We start from the raw sequence: 10,483 nt of genomic DNA on the forward strand, positions 1-10,483 counted from the left end.
GCTGATTTGGTGTTTTAGTTAAAAAAATAGGAAATTGTCATATCACGTGCTACTCAACTTTGGAATGTTTGGTTGGGAAGGTGGAATGTTTGGATTCAGTTTCGATGCTGAAAAGCTGAGAAATTGTCGCATGACATTTGGCTCTGAGAATTATCAACCCTACAATCTGAGAATACTATCAACTACAATCTTTACAAATCTTACAAATCTTCCCAGATCTTTCTATTTTTTCTAGATCTTTCTATCTTTCTATTCTTTCTAATTTTTCATCCAGGAGATTTTTTTTACCCTAGGAGAAGTGACCAGCCAAGGCCGGGGCAGGAACCGAAGATCTTCACAGACACACCAGGTGAGAAAAATATATTTTCATATACTGTACATAATTTTATACTTCTATGTAAGACAGTATATTTAGTTCTTATGAGTATGGATTTCCATAGGCTTATTCACAATTATTAAAAATTAAATATACACATTTATGTAGTAGGTTTCTAAGGTTCAGAAAAATAACATGTATATTTATTCTGCTGATGACTGTCAAGCTCTTTATTTCATGTGTACAGGATAATATAATTAATGGAGCATGGGTTATTTCTTTGATTTCTTTACAATTTTTATGAATTCCACCATGTTAACATTGTCCATGTGGCCATGGAAAAAGCAAATAAAAATAAACATTTTTAAAAAGAAACAGATTTCTAACATCACAAATTCTTAAGCTTTCTCCCCACATTCTGATGACATCACATGGCACCATAGCCCTTCTTATAATCACTTGTTCATTGGGAAACACTTCCAAGGCATTTGAGCCTCACTGTGAGGCGTGCTGGGTTTCACTTTACCTGCTGTGGGATTTTCAGGTGTGCCCTACAACCCCCAAGAGACAGTAACCCACAGAGAATATGGCAATATCTGTCTACTTCTGTTATTCGTATATTACATAATCTTTTTCTTAATGTTCAGTCAACATGACAGCAGATGCCCTTCGGAGACCAGTTGGAGACCAGTTGATCCTGGAAGAGGATGAGAATTATCTCCCATCTGAACAAGGTACATTAGCTGTCGCATACTACCTGTTTACAGTTTAGGACCCCGGATAAAACTTTAATATATGTTACTGAAATGGTATACTTTAATATCCACCATTGATAAAGTCTACAAGCTACAACAGTCCCATCATTTAATAACTAAATTATAATGTTGACATAATAACTTAATAATATATAATAATAATAATAATAATAATATATATAATAATAATATTAACAACACATGTCCAGTTGGGACTCTTGTATGTTCGTCCAAGCTATAGCTACACTTTATAACATAGAATCATTCTCCATGCATTATGGACTTAAATATTTGAATTTGTGGGATTTTTCTTGATTTGAAAATATCATACTGATTGTGGGTATATTCATCTTATCCGTATTTCTCCTCAGAGGTCCATGAGTATGCCAGAGAAATTGGCATTGACCCTGATGGGGAGCCAGAGCTGCTGTGGCTGGCCAGAGAGGGGATTGTAGCCCCACTACCTCCTGAATGGAAACCCTGGTAGGACAAGCTCATTCTCATACAGTCACCCAGTTTTCTTATCCTTACACACAGAGCAGTGAGCGTTGGTGTGAGCGTTGGTTCCTTTTAGAAAAAATCCAAGCATACTCTAATGTGCCCTTAATTGAGGAATGGCTTCCATTCCAAGAACTCTACGTCTCATTCATGCTGGCTCGTTCATTCAGGTTCTTGATTACCTGACGTACCAAGGCCCTTTGTCCCCTGTAACTCAGTTATAATTTTAAGTACCATTTATAGAAGTAGGATGCATCAGGACTTTATTGTGAGTGTCATAATGTCACACAGACTCTCTGGAAGCTTGCAAGAAGTGGGCATTAAATCACTTATGACCTAGGTGATTAAATGAGCAAATTAGACAGCCCAACTTTTTTTTAAATACCATGGAACTGCAAGTCTGGAGAAGACTGAATATTTTGACTGGGAAATAAGACTGGGCAAGAGAAAATATAACAAGCAGAAGAGGATTTTTGAAGTTGGAGAGTATGATGTGACATGAAAGATCAGACACAATTTAACATATGAAATCATTTTTGGATTCTGTATTCAAATGGTTTGGGGGAAAGTATGTTATAACCTTATTGTCAGGTGTAACAGTGGTGTCTTTATATGAGTCAGTACCTTCATAGATAAAACACACAAAGACAAGATCCAGGGGATATTTAATGTTAGTTGTCCCCGAAACTAACAATTGCAAAGTATAAAATTAATATTTCATCACTCTATGCAGCAGATTTGCTTATAGACTTGGCATTATTAATCTGAGCAATGAGACCCAGAGCACCACTCAGTGTTTCAGATGTTGTTCTGTTGACACCTTTGTGGACAGTCCTGTGCTGGAGAACCTAGGCTTGTCTACATGTCATGTGTTTTTATGTGTGTGTTTATCTATGTGATGAGCTTGTCTCTCTTTCCTACTCTCCAGTCAGGATGTGACTGGAGAAGTATACTATTTCAACTTCTCCACGGGCCAGTCCACCTGGGACCACCCCTGTGATGAGCACTACCGCCAACTAGTGGCCCAGGAGCGGGAGTGTGCTCAGCCATGCCACAGCCATGCCATGGATGAAGAGGAGGAGGATGAAGAGCCGAAGAAGGCGTCTGTCCATGAGGTGGAAACACCTGCTAGAATATAATGCTCTGACTTTTAGCTCACTGTCACCTTTGTAGTCTTTACACTGCAGTTGTTCATACATTATGTTCCCAGCTTTTATACACATTTTTATACAGCGCCACTAACATCACTGTGTGTGCTCACGTGATCTTAGTGTTACTGTAGCACCTTGCTCTACCTGACACACACACACACCCACACACACACACACACACACACACACACACACACACACACACACACACAGATCTTGTGAATGTCTGTACATGCATGTTTATGCATGTGTGTTTGCATGTGTTGGTGTGTTTGTCTGTGTATGAGCAGGACAGTGAACTCAGGGTGGCAGAGGAGACTGAGCTGGACGTGGACGAAGAAAAGAAAAAGAGAGAGAAGGAGTGTGTGTGTGTGTGTGAGTGTATGTGTGGTGAGTTGTCTGGTCTGTTGCAGGAGGTGAGGGAGGAGGTGCAGAGGGAGCACAGCAGGAAGCTGGAGCAGCTGTCACAGGAGCACCAGGAGCAGCTCTTCACCCTCAGACACGAGCACCTGGAGGAGGTGCAGAGGGAGCACAGCAGGAAGCTGGAGCAGCTGTCGCAGGAGCACCAGGAGCAGCTCTTCACCCTCAGACACAAGCACCTGGAGGAGGTGTGGCAGGGAGAATTCATTTACTCACAGCTCAGTGATCACCTGAGAGACCGAGCCAATGTGTGTTCATCACATGGTGTGTGTGCAGGAGAGCGTGGAGAGGGAGCGCATGTTGAGGGCTCATCTGGAGGAGAGGGAGAGGATGCAGGCTTCGCACACGTCCCAGCTAGATCAGCTCAGACTACAGCTCGACTCTCAGCTCCAACACACCCACAAAATACACATGCAGAAAGTAAGATCCCACACCCATACGATACTCACGTGCAAAAACGCCTCTTCTGCCATACCCAGTCGGGTGTTTATGTGTATAAAGACGGTGTGAGTTGTTTGTATTTGTTTGTTTTTCTTGTGTGTGTGTTTAGGAGTTAGAAGTGCAGAAGATGATTGAGCAATTGGACATGAAAACCAAAGAGCTCAAAACTCAGGAACTGCTACTCCAAACTCAGGTACTTTACCTGCGTTATTTGAGTGTGTGTGTGTGTGTGTGGGTGTGGGTGTGCTACTCCAAACTCAGATACTTTACCTGCTTTATTTGAGTGTGTGTGTGTGTGTGTGTGTGTGGGTGTGGGTGTGCTACTCCAAACTCAGATACTTTACCTGCTTTATTTGAGTGTGTGTGTGTGTGTGTGTGTGGGTGGGTGTGCAACTCCATGCTCAGGTACTTTACCTACTTTATTTGAGTGTGTGTAGGTGTGTGTGCGCTACTCCAAACTCAGGTACTTTACCTACTTTGAGTGTGTATGTGCAACTGGTACACTGAGCTCCAGGTGCCCTTAGGTTAGGTGCCCTTATAGCTGTACTTATAAGTTACTAATCATTCGTCAGTCAGTTCTTTGTGCTGAGAAGTTAACTGACTCAATGACCTGTTTTGAAGAAAAAAAATGAATAGATCATGTCTGGAGTGTGTGTGTGCGTGTGCATGTGCATGCATGCATGTGTGTGAATCTTCAGTCCAGTCACTCAGCTGCCTGATAAAATGATCTGTGTGTGTGTTCGTACTGTTGGTCTGTAGGCTGCAGATTTGAAGAAGAGGAGACAACAGCTGAGTGAGGAAGGAGATGAAGTTGAGAAGGGGATAGAGGTGCGTGTGAGTGTGTGTGACCAGGTGTGTGTGTGTGTGTGTGTGTGTGTGTGTGTATCTGAGAGTCTGTGACCAGGTGTGTGTGTGTGTGTGTGTGTGTGTGTGTGTGTGTGTGTGTGTTTCATTGTAAACTGTTATGCTAGGTTGTGTGTCCCCCCCAGGTGTGTGTGTGTGTGTGTGTGTGTGTGTGTGTGTCATTGTGAACTGTTATGTTAGGTTGTGTGTGTGTGTGTGTGTGTCCCAGGCTCTCCCACGTGTCCTGAGAGAACGGGACAGTCTGCGTGCGGAGCTGGACCGATTAAGAGATGAGAGGAGGAGAGAAAGGGAGGAGCTGGAAAAAGAGAGAGAGGGAAGGAGGAGAGAGAGGGAGGAGAGCAGAAGGATGATGGAGGAGAGAGAAAAACTGCAGGCTAGATGTGATGAACTCCACAGAAGGCTCAGGTAATACACACACACACACACACACATACACACACATTAGCTTTGACCAAGTCAGTACTGGTCTCTGGTGACACAAATGCACGGTACACAGAGTGTGTACATGTACAGATCTGTGTTGGTGTGGAGGGCTCCCTCCGGGTGGAGGAAATGGAACCTCCTCTCTCCCCTGTGCCCACCTCCCACAACCTCCCGCAGCATAGACAAGTATGTGGGTGTGGGTGGGGTGTGGGTGGGGAGGGAGGCTGTCCGATTGTATGTATTTATCATATGTTTATATACTCGTTTGTAATCTCCTCTCTCTCTCTCTCTCTCTCTCTAGCTTGCGGGAGTATATCTCAGGTGAAGGTGTCCTGCAGAGAGCAAGACAGTTCTTGGAGAAACAGACCAGCTGTCTGAGAGCGAGACAGGCGGCACTAAGGACGGCCCACCCCAGCCCGCAGAGGTCCGCTGCAGGAGGCTCTGCTCAGCCTCTCTGCCAGGTCCGTCAAGTCTAGTCAGTTTTATTTATAAAGCGCTTTTTACAAAACATGGTGTCACAAGCGCATGGGTCCAGATCCCTATTGAACAAGACAGGGGCAAGTGTGGCAGAGACAAACTCCCTATGCGGATTAGGAAGAAACCTTGGGAGGACCAAGACCCCAAAGGGAAGCCATGCTCCATTGGCCCAGCAACTTTAAGTTCATATTTATAGTCCTGTGTCTATCTGAGCAGTCACAGTCTCTCCAATATGGATGCTGGGCCTCAGGTAGGATGCTGGCCGTATTGGCACATGCATCCATGGCATCAGCACATCCACTGGCAACCCAGAGCATCTTCTAGCTCCTTTATGGAATTGTCTTTGTAGAAACATGTAGTCAAGATACAGAATGCAGGTTAATATGTAAAATCAAATTAAACTTCCATATATATAGCACACGTGCCAGTGACTTAGCATGTGGCTCCAGCAGGCTTATCCCTAGCAGCATAACTAAAGAGAGGGGCCTGGAGGTGACCACAGGCATGAGGGTACTGAGACATTACTCTGCCTTCGGCTGTAATCTTGTAGTTTTCGGATCTGAGCGCAATCCTGCGCTTTGAGAGAGCAGCAGGTGAGATGGATTATGGTATGCAGTAAGTTTACTCGGATATTGTGGAGGACTATTTAATGCTTTATAGCAGAACAGAAGAATTTTAAAATCAGTTTGATATTTAACCAGGAGCCAGTGCAATGCTGAGAGAGTAGGACTAATGTGATGCACTTCTCAAGGCCTAGTTAGGACTCTGGCTCTTGGATTCAAGTTGGAATGCAGCAAGTTGGACTTTCTTTAGGGACTGTTTAGAGCAGGGGTAATCAATTAAATCTTTCCGCGGTCCATTTTTGGCAGATAGCTCAGACCTTAGGTCCGGGTCCGCGGTGGCGAACGAAAGTTGTTGAGCGGGGGGGTGGGGGGGGGGTGGCAAACGAAAGTTGTTGAGCGGGTGGGGGGGGGGGGGGACGTAACACTCAAATGGGTGGTGAGCGTAACACTCGTCTGAAAATAAATTCTCCGGTTTAAAATATAGTCTCCCGTTTTTTTGGCATTTGGGTCCGTATCCAGTTAATAAGGAATGTGATTGGGTCCGGACAGGACGGCATTCGGGTCCGGATCCGGACCGCGGTCCGCCATTTGGTGATACCTGGTTTAGAGCATCCAATTAAAAGTAGTCCAATCTTGATGAGATTGTGGACCAGTTTCTCTGCGTCTGATACCGAACGTACATGTCTCAGCTTGGCAATATTACATGAAGGTGCAAAGGCAGTCTTATTAGAATTTAGAAGAAGAGAATTAGATGCCATCCAGTTCTTTATTTCTTGGATGCAGTTCTCAGTTTTGGTAGTAGTGTTGACATCATCCAAATTAGAATATATATATATATATATATATATATATATATATATATATATATATATATATATATATATAAGTGTAAGTAATTACACTTCCAAATTAGAAAAAAAAAAAAAAAAAATATATATATATATATATATATATATATATATATATATATATATACATATAAAACTGAGTATCATCTGCATAGCAATGCAAGCTAATACTATGCCTACAAATGCTTGCTAGCCTATATAATGAGAATAACATGGGACCCAATACAGATCCTTATGAGCATTCATTATTTTCAAGTACAAATAGGTAACGATCGGTCAGGTAGGATTTGAACCAGGAGAGTGATTGACCTTTTATCTGAGAATATTAAGAGATTGTTAACTACTTTAGACAGTTTCAGTGCTGTGGTGGGTCTAAGCACGTTAGGTCTTGCAGTGCCTACAGCCATGTAGCCAGGTCAGATGGGAGAGAGTAGGAAGCATGAGTATAGCTCCTCTTAGATGTTCTGCTCCCCTGTGCTGTAGGAGGTGAGTGAGCTGGAGAAGCTGAGGGAGACGGTCCAGAAGGGCCACGAGCTCCTGAGAAAGAAGGAGGAGAGACTCGGCCAGCTGGACACGTCACTGGCAGAGGAGGTAACACACACACACACACGCGTATGCCTGCACCCACACACTTATGTACAAACCCACATTAATACCTACCTGGGCTTTACAATGTTTTACTGTCTCAGCTGTCATGTGATGAAGGCGAGCGGCTGGTGGGAGATCGGAGAGTCTCTGATGTCATAGACTCAGAGACGAGCGGTGTGTGTGGCCAAGAGGAGACGAGTGAGACACACACTCCATGTGCATGCACAACACACACACACACGGGCAGACATTTTAAGAAGGCACTAATTTTGGTTAGCCATGAATAAGGGAAGGTATCAAAACATCCTTCCAGAACAACATCTCCCAACGATTCAGGAGCAGTTTAGCAGCAATGAACAATTATGGACTGTTAATAATTGTACTTCATTAAGGTTCTTAAAAAAGGTTCTTAAAAAAAGCTGAGGAAGCAAACTGTGAAAACTAAAAATATGCCCACAACTGTAAACAGCTCTAGAGTCCACTCTGGTCTTGTTGGTTCATAGTTATCTGATGTTTTTATTTCTCTAGCAGTAATACACCCAAACTCTGGTCTTCCTCTCTGCTACTCCCACTCTCTGTTTCAGCACATGCAGTGCCAGTGAAAGTGCAGCAGTTAGCAGAGTCCCTGCAGCAGATCTCTGGCCAGCTGAACACAGTGCTGGGTGAACTGGGATCTTTCACTGGGAGGAGCGTCCAGCCCCTCCCTCAGCCACCTCCGTCCTCCTCCTTCCCTCCTGCCCCGTCCTGGGCATGGACACCAAGCCCCGCCTCCTCTTCAGTGGCTCAGAACAGCTTCTTACACTCCACCATTAATGGTCAGTGTTGGGAACGTTACTTTAAAAAAGTAATTCGTTATAGTTACTACTTGTTCAAAAAAGTAACTGAGTTAGTAACTGAATTACTCTATAATAAAAGTAACTCGTTACCAGGGAAAGTAACTATTTGCATTACAGTTTTAAAAAAAGTTATATGCCAAGGAATAAGGATTTTTTGAAAAAGCAGTTTTCACAGTCAGTTGAAATGAGTAGATCAGAAAGGTGTTTAACTTTTGATATTTACTGCACATCCACAGACCAGTGCAGGATAAAATCCTTTATAATCCCAAATCTTTGTAAAAAAAAAAAAAAAAAAAAAAAGCAAACAGTTACACTATATAAAGTGCATTTACATCTTTCAAATTAAATTAAATTCTCTCAACCTGAGACAACTGGTTTGTTCACAACAGAAGTAAACTTAGAATAAAACCTCTATTCTTAATTAAATAAATCAAATACCCAGTCTGGTAGACATTCAGGAACTTCAAGTATTTTCTTAAATAATGTTTATATCGCCACCTTGAAAATGCTAATTTTTCTTCGGCTTGTTCCTGACTCGCCATTTCTGCCTCTTCTCCGTGTCGTGTGTCACTGGTGTGCTTCGGCGCGCGTGTAAAAACACTGGCTCTGATTGGCTACCATAACGGTGCCTTAGCCAATCGCTTACTGACTTGTTAAGTTAAACAGGTGTTACACCGTAACACAGAGAACTGTGACCTATCGAGATCTGTTACTCCTCACTAGCCTGGGCAGCGATCCGCTCGGATTACTGTTAGTATATCAATATATAGTAATGCACCGCTTTTAATGACCAGTAACGTCAACTGCGTTATATTATCCCGTTACTGACTAAATGACGCTGTTACCTAACGCCGTTACCTAACTGTGGTCACACAGTGGGCTGCAGTGATTTTCACTAATGCTTCATTTCTTCATCACTTGTAAAACCTTTGAATACAAATAGAAAACTTCTGCCTCTCCCTCAAGCACAAACCAGTCACTGCTGGATTTATAGCTTTTTTCACATAGTTGATGACCATTGATTTTCTGTGCTAGGATAATGCCGATCTTTTCCAGTGTAAGGGTGGTGCAGTGTAGAGACCTGCTGTGTCAAATTGGCTTCAGAAATCTAAACTGCACTACCTGTATTAAGACTACTCTGATTTTAGGAGTTTCCATGGATACCAGTGCCCGCTATCCTATGAGGGCTACCAGAGCATATAGTGGATACACTCCAGCAAGGTGACTACACACACTTGCACACCTGTGCAGGCTTGGTCACAATCTCTCACTCTCACTCTCTCTCACAGGATCAGTGCTGCTGTTGATTTTGAAAGGAAAATTGATGAACTCATACAGTGCTTTTTCATTATGTGTGTGTGTGTGTGTGTGTGTGTAGTCTCTCCTCTGAGCTAGATGGCCAGAGGCTGCAGAGACTGATCGACGACAACAAAAGGTGGCTGGAATCACGACGCAAAGACCCAAATGTGTATCCTTTCACAATGTCTCTCTCCCCCTCAGCTTATACACATGTACGTATCACACACAAACCAGTACGGGAACAGAATGCATCATATTTTCACACACACTCTCTTGCACCCTTGTATTCTCCTGAACCTCTGCCCAGGCCTCTCTTCACACGCTACCCAGCTGCCCCGCCCACCAATGGGCTGGTCCAGCTCAGCCTGGACAAGAAGAATCAGATCAAGGTCTACCATTACTGAAGAGGCACAACCCACTGATGTCCATGTATGTCCAGTGCAAACAAATCAATGGATAGACAGAATACAAACATGCCTATGGACATAAGAGAACACATGAAATTGTCAAGAGACTTAAACACAGAATGTATAACACTAATGACAGTCGTGTGCATCTACAGTGTACATATACAGTGTTTAAAGTGTAGTATTCAACACATCTGTCCCCTTTAATCCCTTCATACCTTTGTATGTGTTGATGCCATGCCATTAAACAACTGCTGTACAAGTTCATTTCCACAACAGAAAAGCCTCATAAATCCTGATGACAGGATTATCTTGATCTAGATATTATAGTCCCTAATCTTAGTCTGAAGATGAGGATCACCAACAGAGGTTGTGTAAGCCATATGAAGGTTACAGCTTCCTAGGAGTGTTGTGCTTCACAAAACAACGTGTTTACAGATGTGACACTTGGGGACCAGACAGTGCTTAGCCTGTAAATCCTTTTCATGTAGATACGAAATTTTGCATTTATTTTTGTAAAACGAATAAATCTGTGGTGTTTTACATCAGTGTGGCTTGTGATGTTTGATGGTGTGTGTTTCACTTCTGTGCTTACAG

At 43.0% G+C, this 10,483-nt stretch overlaps 1 protein-coding gene across 1 annotated transcript; it reads left to right on the forward strand.

Annotated features, from left to right (window-relative positions):
- The first annotated feature begins 293 nt into the window (after positions 1-293).
- Positions 294-10,429, forward strand: LOC143477201 (uncharacterized). The gene is made up of 17 exons (XM_076975724.1): positions 294-349; positions 964-1,050; positions 1,443-1,554; positions 2,498-2,684; positions 3,011-3,328; positions 3,417-3,560; positions 3,691-3,774; positions 4,341-4,409; positions 4,654-4,850; positions 4,959-5,054; positions 5,170-5,329; positions 7,240-7,347; positions 7,446-7,542; positions 7,929-8,159; positions 9,329-9,401; positions 9,559-9,648; positions 9,787-10,429. The coding sequence occupies exons 2-17, from the start codon at positions 969-971 to the stop codon at positions 9,881-9,883; spliced, it is 2,145 nt and encodes a 714-aa protein (XP_076831839.1). The 5' UTR covers positions 294-349; positions 964-968; the 3' UTR covers positions 9,884-10,429.
- Positions 10,430-10,483: the final 54 nt, after the last annotated feature.

Source organism: Brachyhypopomus gauderio, chromosome 16, assembly GCF_052324685.1.
Source record: "Brachyhypopomus gauderio isolate BG-103 chromosome 16, BGAUD_0.2, whole genome shotgun sequence".
Classification (NCBI taxonomy): domain Eukaryota; kingdom Metazoa; phylum Chordata; class Actinopteri; order Gymnotiformes; family Hypopomidae; genus Brachyhypopomus; species Brachyhypopomus gauderio.